This window comes from Accipiter gentilis, chromosome 11, assembly GCF_929443795.1.
Source record: "Accipiter gentilis chromosome 11, bAccGen1.1, whole genome shotgun sequence".
In the NCBI taxonomy this organism is placed as follows: Eukaryota; Metazoa; Chordata; class Aves; order Accipitriformes; family Accipitridae; genus Astur; species Astur gentilis.
The window spans coordinates 5,259,592-5,273,064 of NC_064890.1; the positions used below are offsets into that span (position 1 = coordinate 5,259,592).

The 13,473-nt window shown below is 43.1% G+C and overlaps 1 protein-coding gene across 1 annotated transcript in view; it reads left to right on the plus strand.

The window, feature by feature from the left end:
- TAF3 (TATA-box binding protein associated factor 3) overlaps positions 1–13,473 on the plus strand; it is a 128,045-nt gene that overhangs the window by 87,995 nt on the left and 26,577 nt on the right. Inside the window, exon 3 of the mRNA XM_049813919.1 lies at positions 9,714–11,530. Coding sequence (XP_049669876.1) covers positions 9,714–11,530 — 1,817 coding nt within the window. The remainder of the gene's footprint in view (positions 1–9,713; positions 11,531–13,473) is intronic.

Genomic DNA, 13,473 nt, shown 5'->3' on the forward strand with positions numbered 1-13,473 from the left:
TACCCCCTCCTGAGATAATCTATACCAAGGATGCACGGGGCCTCTGGGCCAGTCGCAATGGGGTGTTTATGCCACTCATTCCCGGTTAGACTCATTTCAGCTTCCAATACGGTTAGCTCTTGGGATCCCCCTGTCACACCAGAGATACAGATGGGTTCTGCCCCTTTATAACTAGATGGCATTAGGGTACATTGTGCACCAGTGTCCACTAGAGCCTTATATTCCTGTGGGTCTGATGTGCCAGGCCATCGAATCCACACTGTCCAGTAGACTCGGTTGTCCCTCTCCTCCACCTGGCTGGAGGCAGGGCCCCTCTAATCCTGGTTAGAACATCCGTTACTCACTTTCTGCACACGTAAATCGGAAGTCCCTTCAAGGGGATCAGAAATGAGATCAGCCCATCTACTGCGTCTGGGGGACTGCTCACGGGAAACTGGAGCAGCAGTTTTCCAAGAATTCTCTTTTCTGGTTGCTTTTTCTCGCAACTCCTGTACCCGTGCATCCAAGACTGAAGTGGGTTTTCCATCCCACTTCCTCATGTCCTCTCCATGGTCACGCAGGTAAAACCACAGGTTAGCCCGTCGAGTGTACTTTCTCTCTCCTCTCTCTTGGGCAGAGGAACGCTTACTCCCAATAACTGCGATGCGGGCCTGTACAGGTGAGGAGGAGGACAGATCCACTTTGAATTGCTGGAACTCTCGGGACAACTCCTCCACAGCTGAGACACAGGCCCGTAGGGAGGAAGAGAGACTCCCTTCGTATTGCCGGAGTTGGACAGCCAATTCATCCACCGTTTGTCCATAGCCTTCTCTCCAGGACATTACTGCCAATGAGTTGGCATAGGTTGGTGGTGCACTTCGTAGAAACTTCCGCCACATGGGTTGTGTGCATTGGACTTCATCTGGATCTGTGGGTGACTGCGCATTTTCTGGATCATTGTAAATCACCTCCAGCACGGCTAATTCTCTCAGGTACTGAATACCTCTCTCCATGGTGGTCCACTTGCCTTGGTGACATGTAACTTCATCCCTGAAGGGGTATCTTTCCTTTACACCTAACAAAAGTCGCCTCCAGAGGCTGAGGACTTGTGTTTTTCTCCCAATCGCCTTGTCGATGCCCCCTTCCCTAGACAGAGATCCCAGCTGCTTGGCTTCCTTACCCTCTAATTCCACACTACTAGCCCCGCTATCCCAGCATCGGAGCAGCCAGGTAACAATGTGCTCACCTGGGTGGCGGCTAAAATCTTTTCGCATGTCACGCAACTCACTCATGGATAGAGATCGGGTAATTATTTCAGGTTCTGCCTCTACCTCCTGTTCTCGCGATGACCCTGGTTCATCTTCATCTCTCGCTAAGCGAACTGATTTCTTTGTGTGTTTCTTTTTCTGTACAGGGGCGACTGATACTGGCACAGGCTGGTTCTCTGGTTCAGCTGCAGTGTCTGTCACCGGGGTAGGGGTAGTCATGGTACCTGTTGTCGTGGTAGGGGCAGCCACGGTGCTTGTTGTTGGGGTAGGGGCAGCCACGGTGTCTGTTGTCAGGGTTTGGGTAGCCACGGTACATGTTGTCCTGTTTTCCATCTTTTCCCCCTTTTCCCCCCGAGGGTGCTGCATAATATCAAGCAGTGTTTGGTAGATATTGGCCAGAGCCCAGCACAGTGCAGCAAGTTGTATGTCTTTGGAATAGCCACAGCATTTTTCTTTCAAATATTCTGTCACTTCATAAGGGTTCTGTAGTTGTTCGGGAGTGAACTTCCAAGTCACTGGCGGTGAGAAGTTCTCTAGATACTTGCCCATATGCTCCCACATGCCGTGCCACCCATGAGTCTCCAGCTTTGGGGGAGATCTCTGAGTGGTACTCTTAAAGAGCGTTTTTGTAGCCCTAAACAAGACCTGAAACATATTCAGGAGGCATAGCACTAACAGCACACTGGCTTGCGCATCCCAAGGATATTCAAAATTCTCAAAAGCTGTTGTAATTAGTCGGAAGGAGAAGAGGGAGGTGAACGGACGGGGGGAGGTATCCCCCCCTAATTTCCCCATGGATTGGGTGTAATTACCAATAAAATCCGACAGAAGGCGCCCAAAGTATGGAAATGATATCACTGCCTCATACAGATACCAGCTTAACCTCATGACCAGTGATGTAATCATTTCATAAGTCGACATTGCCCAGTACAGCAAAATGATAATCCCAATCACTCTCCCAGAGATGAGATACGCAACTACAGGCAATACATAGAGCATATAAGAGCTTACAAAACGCCACCATGTAAACAAATGAAACAACATTGTGACTAACATCTATATATCTAAGAAATGCGTTTGGCAAATTTGTTTCAACACGCTCTGGCCAGATCTGTCGTTATCTCAACCCTTCGTGCCCCACGTTGGGCGCCAAAAAGGACTGTCGTGGTTTCAGCCCGGCCGGTAACAAAGGACCACGCAGCCGCTCGCTCACTCCTCCGCCCCCCTCCGGTGGGATGGGGAGGAGACGGAGGAGAGAAAAGGAAAAGAAACTGGAACCTCGAGGGTTGAGATAAAGGCAGTTTACTGGGACAAACACAAAAGAGATTACAACAACAACAACGGCACTAATGAAAAAAAGGTATACAAAAAGAGTGATGCACAGTGCAACTGCTCACCACCCGGGACCCGACGCTCCGCCACTTCCCCCACCGAAAAAAACAGAGACCACCCCCCGGCCCGCTCCCCATTTATATACTGGGCAGGATGTCACATGGTATGGAATAGCTCCTTGGCTAGTTCAGGTCAGCTGCCCCGGCTATGCCCCCACCTCCCAGGTTCCTGTAAAAATTAACTCTATCCCAGCTGAACCCAGGACAGTCCTGAACTAGATTATTGCTATCATCCGTATTTCAAGATGGATGGATGGATGTTGTCATTAGGGATGGAGGGGGGCGGGTGTTGACCACTTGTATCTTCTTGTGCAGGAAATAACTACTTCTGGAGTGATTGATAAATGTATACACCAAGTCTGTCAGTCCTGTTGAACACCTCCAAGTTCAATCCTAGCTAATAGCAATTGTTGAAGGCACCAGCCAGCCATTTGGGCCAAAATTTTCCAGTGTGACTAACAAGTCTGGATGCTTAACATCAGGCACCTTTAACATCCTCGTTACAGTGTTTCAGTTATGTATGCAAAATCACTAGCCACACCTGAAAGCTTTTTTTTTTTTTGAATGTATTTGTGGCTTCTGCCTTTTAGAACATACCGAGAAGTCACTGGAATGAACTTGCTGGCAATGTCAGTGAAAAAAAATGAGACACATGGAAGATGAGCTCCTTGATGGTGCTCTCTTACCAGCTTTCTTCCCACAGAAAGTGTCAGTTGGAAAATGTCGGGGTTTGGTAATAGGTTGGCTGATGTCCAGTAAAAGAGAAATCTGTTGGCGTATCACCTGTTTGGTAAACAAGTCACATCAGTGATCACTTGTGTTCATATGGAAGAGAAATTATGTATATAATTATATATATATAATTGAATATATAGACACACATACCTATATAAAACCTGGCATTTGAAGCTCAAAATGTATTGCAGGTATCGTAGCGTGTTCATCTTGCATTAGGGTATCAGGATATCGGCCTGTAGGATATCCGGATTGAATTTTGTCACTCTTCCATTAGTTTCCTTTATGGACTACAAGCACACTTTCTGTTTGTTTTTGGAAAAGGCCATTGTTATTGCAAGTTAAAGAGATAAAACCTATTACAGCATAAGAAAAAAACTTTTCACTTTTAACAGAAGTCGAAAGCCCCTACTTAGTAGGATATGATAGGGATGTTAAGCTCTTGACTTAGTGACTTAAAATTTCCCAAAAGATATCTTTAGCTTAATCTCATGCTTTATCTAGACAATAGGAAAATTATTCTGGAAGTCTGCAGGAAGTTTTGTTTGGGGTTTTTTTTTCGCTAAAAAGTTTCGTATGTTGGGTGGGAACGATCACTTCCCTTCTTGCATTTGAGAGGCTGAGCTGGCTCGTGTATAAAACCTTCAGCTCGATATCCATGTGGTCCTAAGGAGCATATGCTTGCAAAGAAGGATGGATTGAAGATTTCAATGCAGGCACTGCCACATTATTTCCTTTCATGCGTCCTAATTTTCCTTTAAAACCCTGACGCTTTCAACTTCCATACTTAGCTACTTGGTACCATGTGGTGCAGAGGAATAGAGAGATCTGATATGAGCAGAACTATGTGTGAAAGAAATGCGTGATCTACTGATAGATTTTTATTTGGCCATTTTGCATTCCATTAGAAAACAAAATGTTCAAATCCTATATAAAAAGGAAAAAGGTTATGGAAGAAATTTAATTGCTGAAAGTAGGCCTGTATGAGTTGCATGGAAACATCTGCTCATTCAGAATTATATCCTTAATGGGTTTGCTCTGATAGCTGATACTGTTTATCTGCCGTACTAAAGTTAATATCAAATACCGAATGCCAAAATCTTGCATTATTATAATAACAAGAGTTGGCTTCCGCAGGAACTGTTACCTGCCAGAGCTTTGTGCGATTAATATGTTAGCCTTTGCATCGGAGGTAAGAGGCTGCTGTTACTAACGTCACGTTACGCTTTCTTCAGCAAGTGGTGTCCAGCTTCAGGCCAGCGTGTCTGACTCTGCTTCATCTTGTACCTAAGAAATACTGGTTTATTCTTAGGTCTCCACGTCTTAGCCAGATGGTTTTATCCTATCATCACCCTGTGACATAGGGAAATATTCATCCAGTTCCCAGAAGAGAGACTGGAACTTTGCTTAAATTAGATACCAGCCAACAGACAGCATAAGTTTTTGGCAGGGCCAGAAGCTGAGCAGAAATCTTGTCTGTCCCAGTCTGTGCCATGTTCTCTAGGACATCATCTAGCTGTAAGTGCTTATGCTGCTATCTCTGAAGCTGCCAAGTAAAAGTCTGGTAATGACCAAGATGATGACAATCTTGGTTTTATGTATGTATTCATAGACAGAGGTATCTCTATTAAAAAAATAGGCTTTCTTGTCTGAAGAATGCCTGTATGTAGGTGTCTTTCTTTTCAATCAGAAAAGTTTTGTATCTGTTTTTTCCTGCCTTCGCTTTCATCTGACGTGTTCTTGAAAGAACAGTGTGTGCAGCCGCCTCTAATGAGACAGCCAGGAGAGCATGATAGCGTGGTACGGATGATTGCACTTCTTTTTCTGCAATAAAGGCAGAATTTCTGTTCCTGTGTACCCCTGCGTCAGTTTTGGGGACAAACAGACCCTCGATCATCGTGAACTTGGAAGTTCATTACCGAAGTGTTGAGTATTGCTGTTCTGAAACTGAGCTGTGGCCAAATTAAGAAGGTATATATTCAATAAGCTGTTGGTTTTGGAGTCCCTGCTGTTCTGCAGGAACATGATGTACCAAGAAAGAAATGATGTGCTTCTTTAGTGGTTTTTCCTTAAAAAGGTGCAGGAGTTTCAGTTTCTTGCCTGAACTCTTCAGCTTAAGAAATTTTCCAGCGTTTGAAGTGGTGACAGATCCCCACAGCTTGCATTTGGGATTCTAATGCTTTCTGTCCAGAGATCCCGAGGACCTACGTATTTATCAAGTTCAGCTTTTTACAGCATCATCTGTGAGATGCAATTATCATCGCTCGTCAGATGGGAAGACAGCAGTACATAATGTGACCTGCCCAAGATCACTCTGCAGACCCGTGTCAGGAGAGGAGCGGATTCCTTCCTCCCTTAACTTCAAAATCATCCTTTCATCAAAGTGAAGAACTTGCCTCGTTACATAGACGCAGGCAACGTTACACATCCTAAGATGCTCCAGTAAGAAACGCCGTCTTAACAAACAGTTTTCTCATAAGCAGCAAGTTAACAGCTGTCAGCTTGTTTTATTTCAGCGGTGGACAAATTCACCTTCGGGGCTGCGCTGCGACGGCTGAACTCATCCCTCCTGGAACCCGTGCATCGTCTGAACCCGGGCCCTGCACATGGGGCCAGCTGACATAATAAACAATTGCTCTGTATAGCTTTAGTAATGTGAGCATTAATATTGATCCAGCACGGACTTCTCTAACAACAACCAAAAAAAAAAAAATATATATATCTGTTATCTTGAGAAACCTCCCAAACAGCTCTAGTCTCCTTTCATTACAGGAGAGAGTTATTAGGGCAGATGGCCGAGGTGATATCCATTTGACCTATAGATGCTAACTCAAGAGTCGGATCATTAATAAGGTGGCCGGAGATAGGGAGAGATGGCAGTAAAGAGAGTTAAAAAGCAATCCTGTGCACAAAGGATTGCACGTCGAGAAGTGCCGGGTAGCGAATGAGATGGACAAAGGTGAAAAAGTGGCCACGCGGTTTTAAACGCTCATCGCCAAGTCAAGCAGATTAAGCTTAAAAGCTGATGTTTTCCCATATTTGGTTCCTCCTCCTGTGTGAATCCTTCTGGAGAAAAAAGAGCCTGTGGCTCTTGAATGCAAGACAGAGATTTCACTTTCTCTGATTAAACCCCCCCCACCCCCCCAAAAAAAAAAGTGCTTTATTGTTTTCTGCCATGGCCACAGCTGCGGTGGCTCAGGTTCGAAAGCCGCTGCCTGGCAGAAAACCAGTCCTTGCTGAGGATCAGACCGTGGCCTTGTTCCAAGAGAAATTTGGATTTCATTTGACCACGATAGGATTCCAGATTGTCATCTGAGCATGTCTGAAAAGTGGTGAATGTGTGTCAGTAGTTAAGTGCTCGTGAACTTCCTTAGTCCCTGGATTGTTCAGGACTGACCCAGGCAATTTTTTCCAGATGTTTTGGGGAATCCAAGTCCATATAAAAGGGATGGTAATGCTTCTGCTTCCTTACTAAGTTGTCTTTGTGGCTTGCAGGAATGTGCATGAAAGCTGGAGCCAAGACACCCCGATTTCTAGTCTCACCTCTACAAACTGCACTTTAACCTTTTCTGCCCTTCCCTGGCTTCTCCACACAAGATCACAGAAACTTCGTGGGTCCGGTGCAAACTTTACTTGGCCTTATTAAAAAAAAAATAAGCATTGCTCTTTTTTTTATTGTACAAAACGCCAGTCCCTGTTCTCCAAACCTCCTCTGAAATTGTTTTTTCGCCTTTGATCCAGCAGCTGCTGGTATTCTGCAGTCCTGAGTAGGTAAAACATGAGAAGCACCTTGGGATGGGAAGGAGTTACAAAAATATGAAATATTGCAGTGCACTTCCGTGAGACACGGTATAACAGAGTGGCTCTTTAAGTGGACACCGGGCAGAAATCTTTAGCAAATAAATGTTCTGATTTTTCTAGTAAATGTAATTTTTTTACTGTTCATTGCAGTCGTTTCTTTTCCACTTTATTGACTCTTTTTATCACTGTGGTTTTTATATTAAAATGGTTTGTGTTGCTATCTCTAAAGTCTGCATGATCAGACCCTGTCTTTCCCAATGTTTGAATTTGCCTGCACTTTTCATCTTGTAGCCGAGGCAGAAGACTTCTCTAAATCCCAGTTTTAAAGTATGGTGTTTGTTTTAAATTTTATCCCTCTTTAAAATTTTAAATGAAAACAAACTATCGGTGGCTAACTATGTTGAATGGGGCTGGGAAGGAATTGCTCGGTAGCAACCGGTGCTGTATGACATCTGATGAATGCTAATTCTTCATCCCCAAAACAGTTTCGAGCAGATGAAGGCAGCTGATTTCTGCAACAACTTAAACAGAGATTGAAATGTCTTCCATGATCTGGAAGCAGATTTCCTTCCGCCCCATAGCAGGTGCGGGCTCGGTCCACAGCGATTTCTCAGTTATACTCTAACTTTGCAGTTTAAAAAATTTAATGCCAGTGCCCAGCCAGGCAAAACCTAACTCCCTAACATTTCTGTTTTTCACGGAAGGCTAAGACTTTATCCTCAGGCAAAGTCTCCTCTCTGGGCTGGCTGCTGTAAATCCTCTGGGCCCTGGCAAAAGCCAGAGTTGCTAGCTCATTTTACTTAATTTGTGATGCTGGCAAGATTTGTGCTGCAGCCCAGGGCTCTTGACTCAACTCTCCTAAATCAGAGCATTGACACATTACAGTAGAGAAACACCAGCACAGAAAACCTGAAAATAAATGCCTCGAAAAGAGATATTTCAGAAAGATGCTGTCTTACAAAGCTTTAAATGGTGTTAGTGTAGCGTTTTACGTTTCTCGGTGTTTGCTTCTTTAAAACCACCTGCTCGTTAAGAAGTTGGGGTTTAGCTGCTGTCATAATAAATGTTTTTTACTACGTACTTCATGTGAGGATCTTAGGGCACTTGATATCTTTCCACAGAAACGCTGCTAGACAAAATGTCACGCGTTTTTGCAGGTGGGTAATGGAGACATGGAGTAAAGTGAAATGAGGTTGTCTATGCAGGAATGTTAACCAGCATAGGTGCAATGATGTAATTACAGCAAATGTAAATGTGTCAGGTTAACGCCAGTGTGGACGATCTTATTCCAGACTAAAAATCCTTTTTCCTGCTTGGATAATTCCATTTTGAAAGTGAGGAAGTGTATCCAAGAGGATAAAGTGCTTGACTGTGGTTGGGGAGATCAGAGGTTCTCTTCTCCTCAAACCTGCCATGGATTTGCCAGGAGATCTCAAGTGAATTTTCCCCTTTCTTTGCACCGTCATGTCACATGTAGGACAGAAGATGGTCATATATGTAGGGAGAAAAAAAGTAATTGCTATTAAACAGAAAAACAGAGCAATCACACAGGTGATGTCCACTCTGGCTTGAAACAGTCGGTGCCTGATGTCCACACTGTGCATGTTTCAGTCTTTATTTTATTTTCAAAAGCTGGTTTTTTGGTCTCACAGCCCAAATGCCCAGCTGCACGTGGAGCGTGTTAGGTGTATTCCTCTGGCAACACAGCTTTCATTTTGGTTTCCCTATAGCAGGAAGCCAGCATACGCACTCCAGGATGGCTCCATGATGCAAACAACACAACAGTAAGCGGGGATGATGGGGAGATGCATTTCAAAGGCGTGCTCCTCATCCAAACCAATGCGCGCACACGCGATGCTGGGGTGTTCCCATATAATCATAACAGATAACGTCCGTGTGCAGCAAGCTCTTAAGATGGTATCAGAGGCAGAACCTGGCAGGTTGAATGGGGCTTAGTCCTCTGCTTTAACCTTCAGCCTGTGCTGCTTCAGGAAAAACAAACCAGGTTTAGAAAAGCATTTCCCTAGTAGTTAATCTGCAGTCAAAATTGTGTGATATACAAGCAAGACAGCTAATTCCAGTGAATTTTACTTTGATGTATGCTTTGCAGTCCACGTTGTTACAGGAAAAAAAAGCTTCAACCTCTCTCCCTTTGTTTAAAATGAATGCAGCAGCAGGTTTGCGTTACTGTAATCCCAGCAACTGCAGTAAGAAATAATCAGGACGTTTTTAGGTAGAACTGCCACTTTGGACCTGCCCCACAAGGTCTACCATCCTTGGTGAGCTCTACCCTCCTATCCTCTGCTCATGGGTTTGACGTTACACTGGGACGAGGGCATCTGCCAGTTGTGACGGTGGCTGATGTGAGGCAGAGGAGATGCCACACTTTCTTTCCAGGTAGACCAGTAAGAAGCTGTTAGGTGGCCAGTTATCTCTTACGAGCTGAGATGCATGTGAACATTTGCCCAGATGCTTGTTTGTTTCTGTAAAACACATTTTTAATTATCCTAATGCTTTTTTAAAATGTTCTTTGTTACAGAAGAGGAAGAGGAACAGGTGCCTACCGATGGAGGTACATCTGCAGAGGCCATGCAGGTGCCACTGGAAGAAGAGGGAGATATGGAAGAGGACGAGGCAATTAATGATGAGAACTACCTGAGCAAGAGACCGTTGGAAAGTCCTGATGCTGAGGAATTTCCACCTGTGAAACGGCCCAAACTATCTGTTTCCAAAGGGGACACCTTGGACGGGGCTTTGGAACCACGTGAGCCTCTTAGCTCAATAAATACTCAAAAAGTACCACCAATGCTTTCTCCAGTTCATGTTCAGGACAATACAGACTTAGCCCCTCCTTCACCAGAACCACCAATGTTGGCTCCCATTGCAAAATCGCAAGTGCCAACCCCCAAAACTCTAGAGGCAAAGCCGTTTGTGCCCAAAACAAAGTCCAAAACAAGTTCTCCAGGACAGAAGACAAAATCACCTAAAACCACACCCTCGCCAGTGGTAACTGGAAGTCCCATACGTTCACCAAAATCCGGATCCAAAGAAAAAAAGTCACCAGGTCGCGCCAAGAGCCCAAAAAGTCCTAAAAGTCCAAAGGTCCCTGCTCATGTTCCCCAACCACCTGTCAAGCCGGAAACACCAAGTAGAACCCCTCTGGCTGCATTAAGTGACAAGATAGGAAAGGAAAACATTCAAGTAAAACAAGGTCAGACACCACCTGAGCCTGCCGCCAAGCCAAATATTGAAAACCAGACTAAGAAAGTACCAGTAATGGACAAGACCATTGATGATTCAATCGATGCTGTGATTGCTCGTGCATGCGCAGAACGAGAACCGGATCCCTTTGAGTTTTCCTCCGGTTCTGAATCAGAAGGGGAAATTTTTACCAGTCCTAAAAGACTTTCTATTTCAGAGACTACAACTCCTAAACCTTCTGTTTCTGCCAATAATGCAAATAAGGCAGGAGCAACTCCGATACCTCCCTCGGGTGGGACTTCAAGTTCAGACATTTCATGGACAATGGATGACTCAATTGATGAGGTCATCCGAAAGGCAAACATGGGGACACCTTCTAATCCACCTACCAACTTCACTTATTTCTCCTCTCCTTCTGCTTCACCACCGACTCCAGAACCTCTTCTCAAAGTCTATGAGGAGAAAACCAAGTTGGCTTCATCGGTAGAAGTGAAAAAGAAATTGAAAAAGGAGCTGAAGACAAAAATGAAGAAGAAAGAAAAACAAAAGGAAAAAGATAAAGAGAAAAACAAGGAGAAAAACAAGGAGAAGGAAAAGAACAAGGAGAAGGATAAAGACAAGGAAGGAAACAAGGAAGCAAAATTTCAGTGGAAGGAACTACTCAAAGATGATGATCTTGATCCCTATAAATTCAAACTAAAGGACTTTGAGGAAGGTGACACGAAAGTAAAGTTGAAAGATGGCAACACCAAAAAAGAGAGAGAAAAACATAAAGATAAAAAGAAAGAGAAAGAGAAAGGCAAAAAAGACAAGGATAAGAAAGACAAAGAGAAACTTAAAGATAAGGGTAAGGAAGATAAGATAAAGGCTCCATCAGCACCTCTTGTGTTACCTCCCAAAGAAATGTCTTTGCCCTTGTTCAGCACACCAACTGCCATGAGGCTTCCCAGCATGTTACCTTCCTTGTCTCCAATGCTTCCTGAAAAACTGTTTGAGGACAAAGAGAAACCAAAAGAGAAGAAGAAAGACAAAAAAGAGAAGAAGAAAAAGAAAGAAAGGGAGAAGGACAAAGAAAAGGAAAAGAAGGAGAAGGAAAAGGAGAGGAAAGAAAGAGAAAAGAAAGAGAAAGAAAAAGAGAAACACAAACATGAAAAGGTAAGCTGTTTAGATAAGTTGAGATGGCATACTTGCTTGAAAAATGCGTATGGATTCCTATATTTGCTGCTGAGAGTTGTTTGAGAGCTTTGAGGAGATGTGTGATTACAGGTTTGGTATTTTTTAAAAGTAACAGCTCCAAGGAAGACATCCCCTAAGAGGTTCAGGGATTGTCCCACCTTTTTGGAAGACAAAACAATGGAAGTTCAGTTCTGTGAATTTGAAATGTGAGATTGTCCTGGTTTTCCTCGTCTCACTTTTCACTTTGAAAAGCTGGGGCTCAGACTCAACAGCAGCACACACACAACAAATGTATGTAGTATCGCAAAGCACAAATTTTGTTCTGTAGATTTCCACCGGTAGGGCCAGCAACCCTAAACCTTTCGTATAAACTTTAAATTCCGTTTCTAAAAGTCTACTGTTTCAAAGCTTTGTAGAAGCCACTAAATTACTAGGTGGACAGAAATGAGGAGCAGACTGCCTTCAAATAAACAAGTTCACCAGTTATCTCAGATGTTCAGAAGAGCTGCTGAGTCCTCTCTTAGCAAGCCCGCCTCCTTGTTGTTCCAATGTGTTTGAAGTAAGAAAATTGTTTTCAAATTTTGCTCTAAATGTTCAAATGTCACCTTTCGTTTTGAGTCTTATGCTTGAGAGAGAGAAGGGGAGAGCTAGTTTTCAAGTGGGTTGAGCTCCTTCCACTCCTGCAACTCTTACTGATTTACATCAGCCAAAGATAATTTCTTCTTTCCACTATCACCTACTCTTGAAAATATATTTAATATTTAAGAAATGAAACCAGCATATTTGCACATTATCAGATTTGAAATCCCATTAGAAACAGCTCCCCTAATTCAGGGTTTGCTCTAATTTTTTGTCACTTCACCTTATAATACGCACTAAATTGTTAATAATAAAAAAAAAAAAAAAAAAAGAAGAAAGAAGAAAAGAAAGAGATTGTCTTCATATGTGATAACCTTGAATACAGGATTTCCTAAATCCCTATCCTTAGCATTAGGAAGCACTGTATAAGTTCTGGTTTTACCAAGATGCTCTTTACATCCTCCTTTGAGTGTAATACTCAGTTTGTACAAGCTCACATTTGGGACGTTCCTCACTTTCCTTTTTTGCCACTGTACCTTGTTATGCTACCTGCTGGTCTTGAAACAAACTGCTGATTTCAAAACTTGCCATATTTTTTAAGTTGACAAATGGGTTTTCAGTGCAGAATCTGGGTGATCTGGAGAACTAACATTTGTCAGCTGTGGATGAGGCGGTGACTGACAGGGTGGTGGTCCAGTTGTCCATGTTAATTTAATGTCTGATTTTAGACTGCAGCAATACTTTCATGGATTCCCCATTTTGTCTATCTGCTCTTCAAGCCCGCCATGTTTTGTCAGTATTTCATTGAGAATTTCTGCAGAGATTTCTTTTTTTTCAGTTAAATACGTGTGTATATAAAATGGAGACGAGTGTCTTGTTTCTCATACATTCAATTTTGCATTTCTTCTGCAAATCTCTGTATCTAGTTTGCTTTAGAGCAATGTAACAGATACACAAACAAATACAAACTGGTAAAGCTTTGGTGTAGACTGAACATATATATATTAGGAAAAGGAGTTCAACAGTAATAAAAATTTGGACAAATTAAATTGACAAAGCTGCCCATTACCTTGGCAAAAAGTCCCTGTCAAAAGAAACTTTAAAGCTAGAATGCATGAAAGAGTCCCCAGATAGAATTAAAATTTAAACTGATTCTTGATAGATAAGCTTTTTTTAAATCCACCTCTTTGCTGCAAGTCAGGATTTTAAAAATAAATTTCCCCTTTAAATCTCTTGAGCGATTTTCATTTTTTGCAAGGCCGCACTGCTGGTGTCCTGGAAAAATGGAGAGTTAGAGCTTTATCAGTTGGTGCCCTGAGGTATGTGGCAAAGAAGCTAAATCC